Source organism: Gekko japonicus, unplaced genomic scaffold (assembly GCF_001447785.1).
Source record: "Gekko japonicus isolate JY-2015 unplaced genomic scaffold, Gekko_japonicus_V1.1 scaffold1467, whole genome shotgun sequence".
NCBI classification, from domain to species: Eukaryota; Metazoa; Chordata; class Lepidosauria; order Squamata; family Gekkonidae; genus Gekko; species Gekko japonicus.
In genome coordinates this window covers 253,206-268,679 of record NW_015162527.1, presented here as the reverse complement: position 1 = coordinate 268,679, position 15,474 = coordinate 253,206, and the positions used below count along the sequence as shown (strand labels likewise).

General features: G+C 36.6%; 1 protein-coding gene across 1 annotated transcript in view; it reads right to left on the bottom strand.

Annotated features, from left to right (window-relative positions):
* The window catches only part of ELAVL4 (ELAV like neuron-specific RNA binding protein 4), a 135,869-nt gene extending 121,386 nt beyond the window's left edge, over positions 1-14,483 (bottom strand). The window contains exon 1 of the mRNA XM_015406285.1: positions 14,367-14,483. Coding sequence (XP_015261771.1) covers positions 14,367-14,483 — 117 coding nt within the window. The remainder of the gene's footprint in view (positions 1-14,366) is intronic.
* Positions 14,484-15,474: the final 991 nt, after the last annotated feature.

The following is a 15,474-nucleotide window of genomic DNA, read 5'->3' as shown; positions in this document are numbered from 1 at the left end:
ATTATATCATACGCTAAAACTGAAAACATATTGCCAGCATACCAAAAAGCCCATTGTTTCACATTTCTTATCAAACACGAGAATGAATCGTGCTTTATGATCAATAACACGGAACAAGCAGGAACTTAGCCTATCTCTCCTATATTATAAAGCTGATTTGGGGTGGCATCTCTCCTATGGGGTGGCAGGATTCGATTCACGCCAAAATCAGTTGGCTGCAAGAACTCCCACCCACACAGGCAACGCCAGCCCAAACGTGCCTCAGAAGTCCCGGATAGTGAATCTCAAAAGTGAGATTCAAACATTAAACTCAGGGATGTACTAAGCTTGGGTAAAGTACTGCTTTCTGAACAAGCTAATGATGCCATCATAACCTTACAAACCAAGCATTAGGCTATAATGATTAGATTACACTGAAATTTTTAGAGACTTCTCAGATACACTTCTGTCTTGCTTACAATGTCTGAAGAATGTTCGTAAGATGTTAACAACTCCATATAAAAAAGCAACTGAAATACTAATACTAAAAGGTTCAGGAATTAATATTCAAGGTGAAGAAGCCCCAAAAGTCAACAATTCAGAAATAGGGAACCAAAGGCATCCTGCAATAAGGAATATCTACCACTGGCATTTCCTTATGTCTGTATACACACTCAGTAGTTATTTCTTAACTTATGCCATCTGAAATATCTGGCATAGTGTTAAAGAAGTTACCACAAGCAGTACTGTTGTATTTCAGATCAGACACCCATCTTGCCTTTCATAAACAATTTTCACTGGTCTTTTGTACCTTTGCCATTTGTGATCTTTGGTCATATTTGTGAGCTCACTTCTAACAAATCAATTATTACTGCCGAAGTTATTTAAAAGGGAAATTAGGAACTAAAAGGTAATGAGAAAATTCAAGATGCCTTGTTGGCCACAGAACAGATATCTGAACACTAACTTCAAGGGAGCATATACAAGCATTAGTTATCCCTGTATTTTATCAATTAGAAGTACTTTCCGGAAATATCCAAGGGTTCAGTTGTCCTGACACACACTGATTCAGGGACAGTATGCTATAGGAGGCCATCCTCATAATTTGATAATTGGAGTTGTATTCTGATGTACTCTGATTATCAAATTATGAGAAGAAGAAGAAGAGATTGGATTTATACCCCGCCTTTCACTACCCAAAGGTGTCTCAGAGCGGCTTACAAGCTCCTTTCCCTTCCCCTCCCCACAACAGACAGCCTGTGAGGTAGGTGGGGCTGAGAGAGCTCTTGACAGAAACTGCTCTTTTTCAAGAGCAGCTCTTATCAGAGCTATGGCTTGCCCAAGGTCATCCAGTCAGGTGCAAGTGGAGGAGTGGGGAATCAAACCCAGTTCTCCCATATTAGAGTCCGCGCACTTAACCACTACACCAAACTGGCTCTTGCTCCAGAATTTTAGGAGACTAGGCTAGAAGCCGGGGCCCCTCACTCACCTTAGGCCCATCTGCAAGCCTGCAGGAGCGAGGCGTGAGGCAATGCAGAGGTATGGGCCAGCTAGGTGGCCAGGCGGTGTTGGTGGCTATGCAGGGTTCAGGTCTGCCCTTCCCCTTTCTCTCTGCCTGGGGTGGCTGGGGGAAGTCGGGCTTCAGGCAGGTAGACCTTGCAGGAATGATTTTCCCTCAGGTTCATCCTGCCTCTGTTTAAATGGCCTGCTGCACCACCCAGCTCCATTCAGCCACCCATATTTCCCTACTGCAAAACACAGATATTTGGTGGTAAATCTGAAATATATGCCATGTTAAACCTAAGTTTACTTATTACTTTAAGAATGGGAAGTATATCATACATAATTTAGCACTTCCTGTTTGGTACATTTATGACATTAAAATGTAAGTAACAATATTTGGACAGTAACTACAAATATATAATCATCAGTATTCTAGATAGGACTGAAAATTACTGTATCCCAAGTACAGCTTATTTTTGCCAAAAACCTGAGATAAAAGTTGAAGGCATCCACATGGTTATAAAAGAATGTTTATTACCCAAGTTTCAATTTAAAGCTCAGTTTTATCAAGCAAAGCAAAACAAAACCCTCATCTCTTTAGAGAAAAGACTCAGAAAATAACTATTCCAATAAAGTAATAAAGGAATTGTAATAAATTAGGGTTACACGTAATTTTTACAGTACTGCTGCAGTTCTACATAAATATAATTGGGAGTGAGCCCCTTTGAACTTGCTGTGACTTGCTTTTCAGTACTCATGTTAAGGAGCATGCTCACATGTCCTAGTGACCAAACAGAAAATTAGCTACCCTGGATCCATAACTGATTTCTATCCTGTTCCATCAACTTAAATAACATATCCTTTTATCCATTCATTCATTCATTCATTCATTCATTCATTCATTCATTCATTCGATTTATACCCTGCCCTCCCCGCCAAGGCAGGCTCAGGGTTGCTTACTATATAGTAATTACTAAATAGTACTATATATTAATAATACTATATTTTACTATATAATATATTACTATATAACATATGTACTACTATATTATTATTATATTATATTATTATATACTACATTACTATATCATGTATATAATGCATTACTATATACAATAATAATATAATTACTATATATTAATAATACTAAATATTACTGTAACTAAGTTTATTTCTCAAACACGAGCCATACCTTCTGATTCTGACCTTTAACTTTGAGCTTCATGGACTTTAGAAAATTAGTGGTTTGCGTGAACTGAAACATGCTTTTCAACCCTTTTCACATGTCACTTTGTTCCTTTATTTAGAGTGCTTTCAAACATTCATTTATTCTTCAGTGCAGATGGCAGAATCTGAGACAAGTGAGAAACAAAGAATCAGAGGACGTGTTATATGAAGCCTTCCCAACATTTGGGAAGTAACAACAGGCAAGGCAGTTCCCCAGATTCTGGTTCCTGAATCAAGTTCTTGAAGATGTTCTGCATTCTTCAACTTTTGAAAATATCTTTCCAATAGCAAGCCCTAACAGTGTCATTTGTTTAGCAGTTCAGTTAAATGCAGCTGCAGTGCTATCATTTCTAGTCCTTGAATCTAGGATTCATGCTTGTAACAGACTTCAAGTTAAAACAATGCTTTGAGAATTGTGTCATTTGTCGTGAGAACAAGGCCTAGGGTTGGCTCCTGTAGATCCATTCTGAATGTCTGGGCCATTCAAAAGCATTGGAAAAATACACTCGCTAATGTCTCACTAAACCAGAAGATTTTGCCAACAAGAATTTCTTAAGTTTGCGTATGAATAAAAAAGATCTATTGCTGTGAAACATGAGCAGCTTTTAGTAACATGGACAACTGCCACAAAGAACAAACAGCAGATGACACATCGCAAATGAGATGCATCCCCTACATAAAACTTACGACCTTTCAGTTACAAGTAGCCAGCACAATCCTACCGTACATTCCTTGACGAAGGAAAATAGAAATGCTTTATTTTATCTACAAGTTTAGTAACCTGCGCGTTGCGCACATAACATAGCCCATCCACTACAAGATCTCTTACAATCCTGATAGAGTACTAAAGTAACATAGGACAACATTTTAAAATTATTACTACAAGTTAAGTGTTGCTTAAAATTTGCTAATCTGAACTTTAATCATGGTTTCATATATAGGATCAGAAAGATAATTTGCAAAATCAAAACAAAAAACATAGGTATTGTTGATAGAAAACACCAAGATAATTGTGCAGAGTACTAGAAACTAAATGCTCATTAGAATAGAAGCCAGGTGGTTACAGAATTGGTTATACCTTTCAACTGGTGCATAACACTCAAATGTTGTCCACTACAGTCACACAAGTTGTTTATAAATTCTCAATAATCTATTGATGCATTCCACCCATGAAGGGAGAATGGCATGATGGGAAGCTACTCTGTCATTATTAGCTACCACCACCTACTGGGCTAACAGACTGTTGGAGTATTGGCTGAAGAAACAAAAAGCAATATTGGACAAATATTGGTTCCTCCTTTACCAGAATATTTCTGCAGTAAGCTGCTACTTCTCACTTCACACATGCACATCTTTCTAAACCTCTGGATGAACTTGCATGTAGGAAATATGATGATTTTATTTATAATTCCAACATTCAACTTACAAATATTTTCTTTAAATACAGTGCTGATAATGAAAAGATACTAAAAATATCCTCCTATTTTCCAGGAACAGCAGCTCTACCATTAAATAAAAGCCATGCTTTCTAAATGATCAAACATGACGTGTCAAATAATTAACCACATTCAGGATTATCTGACTAGGACAGACTTGCAGTGATTTTTTTTTAAGTACTCAAAAATACTTCTGTGTAGGAGTACTACTGAATTAGCTCTTTCAATGGTTATATTCAAAACTGCTCCAACACTACACTAAGGATGAAATATTGTGCACACTTGTTTGGTGAGAAAGTCTCACTGAATATAGTACAAACTACTTTGTTGGCAAGTGTTGGATTATATGCCTCTTTTTAAATTGCTGAAATCAATCTACATCTAGCTAATTCTCTAGAACATCTGCTCTTACAGGAAGAAAAAATTAAAAACAATATTATTACAGTAGACCTGTCACACATTGGGAAGAGATTTGCATATTTATGAATTCTTTTAAGTACAATTTCTCTTAACCACAAGCTCTGGCAACAATGGAATGAAAGCACCCTAGTGACAGATTTTCAAGATCAAGTGTAGATTTCTGTATACACATTTCTGTTTCGACAGCAATACAGGAGATGATGCAAAACAGAAGACCTTTGATAACTTGTGTATGCCAGTTGCAATATATAAAACTCCAAAGCTAGCTACTGATAAACTCCAAAAACGGACTATCTAAAAGTTTGGCCAGACTGCCTGGAACACAAAATGTTGTCATTTATTTCAGAAATAAAATAGGCCCCTCTTGCAGATAAACGACAACCAGTAAATTCAATTCAGTATCAATCAATGCTTATACCAGCGCATGTATTCAGTCAGCACAAAAGGGAGAGATCCACAAGTCCCTCTTCCCACATTATGCTGAATGGGGAAAGCAGCTGAGTCATTCATGCTGCTTCTTTGAATGTTACAAGTTAATGTCAAGCCTTTTAGATGGTAGTTCTTCTGAAAATATGTTTGACTATTTCACCTCCCAATCGCTGATGGGTGTACTGTTCTACTACTCACAGTCTGTATGGTTCGGCTTTCTTCCTTTGTATTCTGCTTGGATGGTTCACCTCGGCATAACTACTACTACTGCTACTACTACGTGTGTGGGTGTGGGTGTGTAGGAGTATCACTGGGAGCTTTTTATTGTAAAGAGAGCTAAAATCTGTGGTGCATGTGCAGTATTTTTAAGTTTACATTTTGGCAGCAGTTCTACACAGGCTGCTTGTTCCTTCGAGGTCAATGAGATTTAAGCAGCCCATGTACAGAACGGCAGCCTTTGTCTTTTAAATACCAACTAATATAAAACAGGATTATTTCCATTTTATATACATTGACAGAAAACATTAAAGACCAAATGTGTAGTAAAACAATGCTCATATGAAAGCTGTCAAATCTTAATTATTAGTGCAATTCAGTGGTGACAAATATGGCAAAATAAGAATACCCTCGAATGCTATAAGCACTGAAATACATGTAATTTTAATTGTGGAAAAGCTGTTTTAGGAATAATTTGTTTTACAACGATCAGTGTAACTTGGAATTGCTGAAAAATCAAGTCTTTGAAGGAAAGGTCATGATACTTCTGTAAATAGTTACAACACTTGGGTCTTAGCTGTAAAATGCTATGTCTTGCTAGAACTAGCCAGTGGGGAAGATGACCATGTTGCTACTTGATTGTAACAAAATACAAAAAGTTTTATTAGGGAAAGGGGGTGGAAAAGACAACACACTATTACTTACATTCCACTTTAAAAGCTTTTAAAATTTGTTATGGCTACACTTCGTTGTTGATAGTTATTCCACATGGTAGGAGAGGGCACTATGTAAAAATTGAGCCAGCCCGTTATTTTTCATGTGCAGATCAGAAGAGAAACGTGCTAAGAATCTTTGAAAGAATATCAAACAAGCTATGCCAATATCCAAAATGAAGTATCTCTGTACATTAGTGTACAACCAAATTTATCTATAAAACATCTAGATCTTAACAGTGGGGTATTTGTGGTCAATATACTCATCTGCAGGGAGTGACAAATTAGATAAGTGTCCAACTATCCTTTCATCAAATAAATATGTATTAAGTATTGCAAAAGTGACTGGAATTTAAAGATGTTGACTACTGGAAAGATTCCAGTAGAATCACAGTCCAGTGTCAACATTCAGAAACACTTAAGTGCACACAGAAACATTTTGCATGGATTTTCCTTGAAGCGTTACAAATGATCGTACAACTTCCACATTAATTTGCATCAATTTCAAAGCAAACAAGCAAAACAAAACTTCCCCTTTATTATCAAACTCACTGAAATGTCACCCCACACACTGCACTAACACCAGATTCAGCACTCCTGCATGTGGAGATAATCAAATGTGCCCATGGCAATCACCATTCTCTCTGATGGTTTTACTGATAAGCGCTCATTTTAAGTTAAAGTATCTCTTAATAGGCCAGGCCAAGGACATCTCTTTTATTCATCACAGAGAAATATAGGGCATAACTGTGTTCACTTTAGTAACAAGAGAGTATTTCAGCATTTTATATATGTTCCTGTTCCCAAATATATCCAAAGACAGACTTTCAGAGCATTTCTAGAAAGCATGGTCAGCCTTTAGATGACCTTATTTCTTCTGTGTTCTCACTGTCTTTTTATCCAATTTAATTAAGGGGTTCTTGCTGCTTCTCAGTATTTCCTGGCTCTTCTAGATTGCTACTTCATATTAAAAGGTACAGTTAAGGGAAGAATAATGTACAGGAATTACTCTCAGTTCCCTCTTTACTTGTACAGGGCCCCACAGGCACAAAAGCTATGCAATGGCTGAAGCAATTGAACACAGTTAATGTGGAAAATAAATAGCCCTAGCCATGAAGGTAATTCCTAATGAATTAATATATAAATGATCTCAAGTTGCGTATGACAACATAATCAAATTATCACGAGTATCTAATGTATGCTTGCTCTAGTCAGAAATGCATTTAAAACAAAAACCCCTAATGTTCCAAAATCATGCTATCAGAATTCTTAAAAACTAGAGCTCATTCTCACTGCTCCAAGCTACCATTTAAAGAGGGGGAAAGATAATAATTAAAACTGTGAACAACAATGTAACATTCCTTTGAAGTCAAGCTACTGAGAAATAAATCAGTGGCCTTCACACTTCTACACCAATTCAAAATCCATCCTTTATTATCTCTGAGGGCATCAGCACAATCCAACATGTTTATCCTTCATGCTTTCCTTGCCCCCCCCTCCTCCCCCCCCCCCCCCGGATAATTTTACACAAGTTCTGAGGCAACATTTTAAGGTAGATTCCTCACTTTCTTTGCTTCTGCTTTAAGATTAGTGACTTTTAAATGGGTTCTGTACCCAACAATGTTCAGCAGACCACTTTCAGTAAAAGAAAATATAAATGTGAAATCTGAGCATCACTAACAGCTTTCATGAACATACTAAATCTATATTAAACAGAAATACATTCTTCCTTGACTAAAATAAAGTATACTGTCATTTTAGTCCAAACACTTTTCAAGAAGTGTTAAGCAAGCAACACTATATTGGCCTTTAAAAAGTTGTCAGGGAAGCATTCCTTTACTGGATTATGAATTCTGATATTCTATGAACAGTGTACATCTCAAACAACCTTGTCTGTCCCTGAAGAAGACCCAATGTGTTTAGCTTTGCTAAACAAAGGCAGTAGGACTACAAGTATGCACATGGTCACCTGCATAAGCACAGAGGCACATACAGTCCACTTGCTCTTCTTCTATCTCTGACAGAACAGCAGAAATGGCAGAAGATGGGCAATTGGCTTTCCAAAAGGTGTTAGCTAATTTTGCAAAATCTGATACCACCAGTGATTCAGGCCTGCATAACATTTCTTAAAACTGTTCTGTCCTCCAAACCTTAATGACATTGGGGGGAAAAATACTGCATTGCAGTATTTGCCAGTGTATAAGTGGTTACCCAGTAAGATGCCCCTAAGTCAAATCAGTATACATTTAAAGTACATATAATAAACACCACACACAAGGGAACTAACATATACCATTCTGTATATATATTTGACTATATATTAAATATTTCCATATATGTGCCCATAAGTCATGCCTATTTTGAAACTTAGAACTACTTTATTAAATGTAAGGTATCACTACATACTTTATGAGTAATCATGTGCAACCTAGAACCATAACCCCTCTTCAAGGTTATGCAAAGGTAGAACACATTGCATCTAAGAAGTAGTTTCTAGTAAAATAATTCCTAGCACATTCTAGGTACTGGAAAGTCTGAAAACCATTACCCACGGAGACAAAAATGTGAAAAAACTTTAAAAATAGAAAAAAGAAAAGAAAAATGGCCAAGAACAATATGCTAAGGTTCTTGAACAATGAGAATCTTCCATTTAAACTCAAGCTTTAGAGGCACAGAACTAGTCCTCATCTTTTAAGGGCAAGATATAATCAAATCAGTCTCTTGAAGTAGTTAATTTTTGATAATCCTTTTGTTGCAATCTTTTAAAATGACATTTGGGTGATTCTTTCACCAACAGCTAAAAGAAGTAAAATGAAGGAAATTAAAGAAAGGATGGACAGGCAGCAGGAACAGTACTTTCCTGAATAATTCGACATTTCGATTACTTAAATCACAGCAATATAAAGAATTGAATATAAAGAATGTTTTCAACTTAACACTTCCTAAATTGCCGTTCTTCACCTGTTAGAATTTGGCAAAATGTACACAGCTAAATTAAATATTGTGTACTTGTCGCTTGCTTCAGCTTTCTAATAAAATGTTCATTTGTAGCAGTTATCTTAAATGATTCACAAATTTTACCAGGTTTTCTCTCATAGACAGATTCTACTCATAATTTTATATACCTAAGATAACCCTATATGTATAGGCTAACAGTAAATAAAGAAATATACATTGAAGCTGTGGACATCACACCAATGTCCGGACACCAACAATGTAACAGATTGGTCCATGAGGATAAGGAGGTTTTTAAAAATCTGGTACTGCTTAATATTCAAACTACAACAAAATTGTATAAAGTGAATAAATTAAAGACAAACTGGCAAAACTACTAAATCCTCCAAGAAAACAATGGAGCTGTATGCTGACTCTATTCAGGGGTGGAAGTGGGGTGGGAGGTGCTTGATAGTTCGAATGCAGGATGAAGCTTATGGTTATATCTAAAAGTAAAATTTGCAAAAAAAAATGGATATCATATACGTGAGTCTACACAACTTTATTTTCCTACGTTACATAGAAAGACAATTGCTTCTATCCTGAAGAATGCAGAAGCATCAGTCAAAAATTCTTGTTTTAAACCTTCTGTTAATATTATTTCTATTTGAAATGATCACCCATATCTTAATCATGTGCAAATGGATAAGAATGTAACATTTGCCAAGCATAAAAGGTGTGTTGTGTATGTCTAATGCGCTTTTCTTATACTGGCCATACATCTGACACCTGATCATCTTTAGTCCTTCTTTCATTATATTTTCATCACTTGTCAAACTATGTTTTCTAGTGCTTTACACACCTATCACTGTATTTAATAGATGCCACTATTCCACGCAAATTGTTACACACAGCAACATATGGTACCATAAAAATTAGCAACAGATATCCAAGTTTGTACTTAACAGCACCTAGCTTGTACGCTGAAGCAAACACCACTTTATAAAAGATGGATACTATGCTGGGATACAGATTTATGATACTGTAGGAATTAAAGTTGGATGGGGAAAGGACTACAGTTTTATTATTTTTGGAAAAAGCTTTCATACATGAAGTGCATGTTTGCACTTGTTTGAACATTATTCTGCCATAGAATCACTGCATTTTACAAACACACAACCAAAAGCACTTAACACAAAAAATCTATGACTGCAAGTTTGTGTATGGTTCCCATTCGATGGAATATTGTAAGAAAGAATCAGTTCTATTCAGCAGCATGAATCTTTATAATGTACTGCTTATCCCGATTCTTGCACTTTTATGCACATGCAATTATACATCAGTAATAAAAATGGTTAAAGAGCCCCCACCCACCCTATGCAGAAAAAAACAGATGCTCTTTAAAAGATCCAAAAAAATCACTGTAAAATTAAGCCAGAAATGTAATTAACACTTATTTATAAAGAATAATTAAAGTTGGGACAGTCACAAAGAAGAGCAAAGATAATTGAGGTAGCCCCAGATTTTTTTTCTACACTGTTTGCAGTATTCCCACATGACTGCCACCTGCTCCCCCACTCAGCTTCCCCTATGCTCGTTTCCCCGGCAACCTTTCATTGGCTTTTCCTCTCAGCTATCGCTTTCAGTTCGGCTGCTCAGTCTAATCTTATTTGTTTTACACCCATCAAAACAAGCAGCTAGACAAAGAAAATCCTATAAGAATAGGAAAAAGACCATAGCTTTGTTCCCTCGGTTATAATAAGTATCCAAAGAGAGGGGGGGGGGACAAATGCCTGCAAAATGTTTAATTGAAACAAAAGTAGGAAGAATGAGGTGAATATTAATGCCTTTTTTCTCCCTCTGCACCCCCCCTCCATGAATTGCTCTGTTCTGCAAGATTCAAAAGTCTGTATCTGATCTTGCCATTTTGCAAATCTATATGAGAAGCGCAAAAGGCAGAAACCGAGGTAGGGGGAGGGGCAGGGACCAAGTCGTGTAGTTTCTGATTTTTTTGCCAGAAGAGTACTCTAAAAATAGAAATACTACTATCACATTGATGGATTTAACTTCCTTCTGGATAAAAGGATGGGGAAAAGAAAGCACCCTTGTTTCACAACAGCATTAAGATTCCAAGGAAAGAGTAAATGCAGCCATTAGATTTCTATTCAACTTAGCACTTGTGTAGCACAAATGAAGATTAAAAGGCATCATGTGCTGGGCATATAGTACAAAGACACCGTGACTGTCAGCGGAGATCATCCACATGCATGATCAGTGGATAAAGCAGTCAGTGCCGTGACACTTGCTTATATTTATATAATAGTTGTACATACACATTACATACACAGGTGCCCTCATTAGAAATCAAAACGACCAGTAATTTTATTTATGGCTCTCAGTCTGCCATCCTAAATAAGCATAATTCACAAGGCACTCAAGCCATATGAAGCATATAAGCAGTTTCTTGCCAGCATTCACTTACCATTTTCAAGCCATTCCACTCCATCTGTGATCACAAAGATGGACCCTTACAGCCCCTCACAGTGTCAAAAGCAAAAAGAACGTTATGTAAAAGCTGACATTCCTTCTTACAGAACTCCTGCCCAACGATGCAACAAATCGGCATATACTAGGCGCTGGTACACATACAAGCCGCCTCCTCTTTTTATGAGGTCATGACAGGAAACTCTTTGAAATACAATATGCAGCATTTACTGAAGCTCCTATAAATCACTCTCTAAAAAAATCACCATGCCTACTGCGCAATACACCAAACCAAAAAGTGTCAGTCCCAAGGCACTGCTTTATTTTATTTTTTCAAGGATTCCATTTTGCATGTGTGTTGCCTGCATGTGAATGTGGGGAAATTAACCATGCCAGACCCCTCCTTCAGCATTTCTGCTGGCCACACGCAGTCTCGCATTAGAAAGCAGCCTTTTCTGTATTCCAAGACAGAAATTATAATGATCTTTAAATGGCACACTTCCTGCCCTTTTATTAAAAGCTAGTCAAGAATTCAAATGCAAGAAAAACAGAGAGAGCAAAGAAGGAAGAGACATGACGGGAAAAAGACACTTAACAAGAGACCCAGTGGGGAACAAACTAAACTCATGTGACAACACAAACTGATCAAAACGCAGATTTGGGGGAAGCTATATGTTCTATACACAGACTAGGAAAGACTGCTGCAACAAACAGATTTTAAAAACTAATACCTACCATAACCATTCTTAATAGCAAATAATGGGTCTTGCAAGGCTTCAATTCCTCTAAAGATCTGATATGGTGTCAGGGAATTAAATGTTTTATTGTATCTTTTTAAAAAAATCCAAATACACAGCGCAGATGTATGATGCAGCAAAAGAGAAAAAAGCACTGTGTTGAAGCCCCCTGATTTTAGAATGTAGATAACTACTGAATAGCGCCTTGATGAAATTGGCTAACAGCTTCTCCTTTTTACATCCATTTATGGGACCATCTGTCAGCTGAAAGCAAGATCCGATTGGCTAGGGAAACTAAAGGAGGCGTTACAACATCAGGTGCTATTGAAATTAGCTACTGCCAGATTGACAATGTTAATGATTTGGTGACCTCTACAACAACAGAGACCAGATTTCTGAACTGCTGCTTGTGTCTAGTAATTAAGGGGCAGTTTAAAAACAGCACACATGCATGGATGGATTTTTACTCACACTGCTTTACCCCCCTCCCCATTACTTACAAACACACAGAGAGACATAAGGGCAGTTTCAGGCTACACCTAAGAATTTAGAACACTCTGACATCCAAGGGTTACACCTCAGTCAAGCTTCCACTGCCACAGCCTCTCACCTCTTCTATGTATCACTGTGAACTACAGGCTATTCAAACCACCTTATCTTTCTCGACAGTTACTTCCCAGAGAAATACATATTTAATGTTCTGCCCCTAGGCTATAAAACATACGACAAAAAACACTTTAATGTGCATTTTAACTGTATTTATTCATATGTGCAATAGGTTTTAAATGTTGTATAATCTTCCAAGTTCTCTTAATAACAGGATGTTCACATATGGTAATACATTTTTTAAAAAAACTGGATTCCTAATTAATGTAACAAATACCACTTTAACCAGCATTTTCAAGTAAAAAAATAAAATCCTTTTAATTAGCATTATTTCTCTTCTAATATGGTTTGAAACCTTACTACTGTATAAATTAGACTACCTTGAAGTGTGGTCACAATAAGAATTGGAAGTTGCACTGCTTGCTTGTATCTCCAGTTACAGCTGTATTGCAAACTTTTTCACACTTCAGCCACTGACTGACAAGGCTTGTATTTTTTATGATCTGAAGAGTTCTCTGTAAACTACGAAATCTTCTCTGTAACTATGAAAAAGTATAAATTTAATAGTTTACCTACATAAATGTATGCTTTCCTTGCTATGTGCATTACTAAACATATTTCGCTTATCATATTTTACAACCCATTTGTAACTGAATGTATTTGTATCACATTAACACATCACTGTAAAATAACAGACTGCAATATATGCTTATTTTATATTTCACTGAAAACAGGTAACACACATACCCATAATAAAATTATCAATATACAAAACAGTCAGCAAGGCTAATTTTAGAAAAAATAAAGTCAGCCTGCTGATATATTTTAAGGTTAATGCAGCACTGGTATGAACTGTTTAGATTATCACAAGCTTCCTGTTTGCATTTGGATTCTACTGTTCTTTAATACAAATTAATGAAGACTCAACTAAACAATTTCAAACTGAAAATATCATGTAGTTCAAGTGTAAATTTAATGACATGATATGCACCCCAACAATAACACAATATGTTCACTGAAAAAACGTGTATTTGTAATGCTTATTTTGAATTATTATTTCATTGGTAGTTAACAAAAATGAAACAAAATGCAGAGATCTTCTTTCCATCATTTTCTCTGTCTCAGCATACTTCATTAGCCACTGAATAAGGATTCTGGACATGAGAAAGACTCAGCTCTTTGTCTAAAAACAATTGTAGATTCGAGTCCTAAATAAATTCGTGTATCTTGCCAATTTGAAAATATATGGTTTGTGTCTATTGTGCACAAACAGCCAAAACCACACAAGCACAATCTTAAAGATAATAATTTTGATTTTAAAAAGAAGAAAAAGATAAAGCAAAGGAAAAAAGACACACTAGACAATTGCATAAATGTACATAGAGGCCTCTCTCCCTAAAGACAAAGGCAGAATTCTATTGTTGGAAAAAGTCAGTCTTATTATCATATTTCCAATAGGACCATTCATCTTTCAGGGTAAGGAGCTGGGCCACTACCAGGAGTGATACAAACTGTAAAGCATCAAAATTTTCAGTAAAGTCAGGAACTGTCCAAGTAAAAGTGTAATTTTCATGCATCCCCTCTGTCTCTCCCTCTCCCTCCCCCCAAAAACTTAAAATACAACTATTCCATTTTCCAAATGAAACCACAGGGCTGCCTTTTCTCTCCCTTTTCTTCCTTACCATAAATGAGCAGTTTCTTGACTCATTAATGACAGTTTCCCTTAAAAGAAGTGATCTCATAGCACTGTGTCCCTCTCCACCATGCATACATCCCAAAGGTTGCGGGTATCTTAGCATCAGGAACCAGCAGCAAGCTCTCTCATACAGAGCCCAGATGGACTATACCAGAAGCCAATTCAGCGTTAATAACTACCTACTCTGTGCAGTTAAGAAGCCTTACATGCCATAATGTCCTAGGCAACAGCAGCTGATTAAAACCGCAAGTAAAAGACAATCCTGTTATCCAAAATGATTGATTGGGGGGCCTAAATAACACAGCAAAGGAGGATTTATATTTCCCCCCTCTTAAATTTCTCAGGTTGAGAAATAACACAGCAAAGGAGGATTTATATTTTCCCCCTCTTAAATTTCTCAGGTTGAGAATGAAATTTTTCTAAGCCTATGGAGAAAGAAGAAGAAAAAAATCGCTGCCCAGAAGATGTGACAAAATATTACCTCATTATTTAACAAAGCGGCACTAAGCGTCCTGGTGATTTCAAACATCTTGCCACAGATTTTGTTTAAAAACAACAACAACCAGAAAAAGAATCCTTTGCAAGTCCAGTCCTCTCTACAAAGGGAATGTAAAATTTCGTCCACACAATGTTCTCTCCTTAGAGTTAGCACATTGAAACATCTAGCTGCATTTTCCTTGTTAACACACAGAGTAGACTCACTTCTGTAACATACACCATTCTCTTTGCTAGAATAGCCTGCTGCCCTAAACTATTCTTTAAAGTAACAGTTCACTCACTAACCACCAGGTGGGCAGTGTGGAATGAATCAAAATGAACATCTTGAGATTGTCTTTGAGTAGCTTGTAGCTGTGATTCCCCATACACATAATATAAGAAGGGTTGTAAGAGACAAAGATGTAACTTTTACCTCCTGCCTTGTCACCAGAATATACATTAAGAAACAAAAATAGATCATGATACCAACAGGAAAAAATTATTAAAGGATTTTTAAAACTTACTTACAGGTCTCTCTTTCCCCCTCTATGAAAATATGCCAACATAAATGAAAAATATACCGTGGGGGGGGGGGGGGTTAAATGAGGGTTTCATAA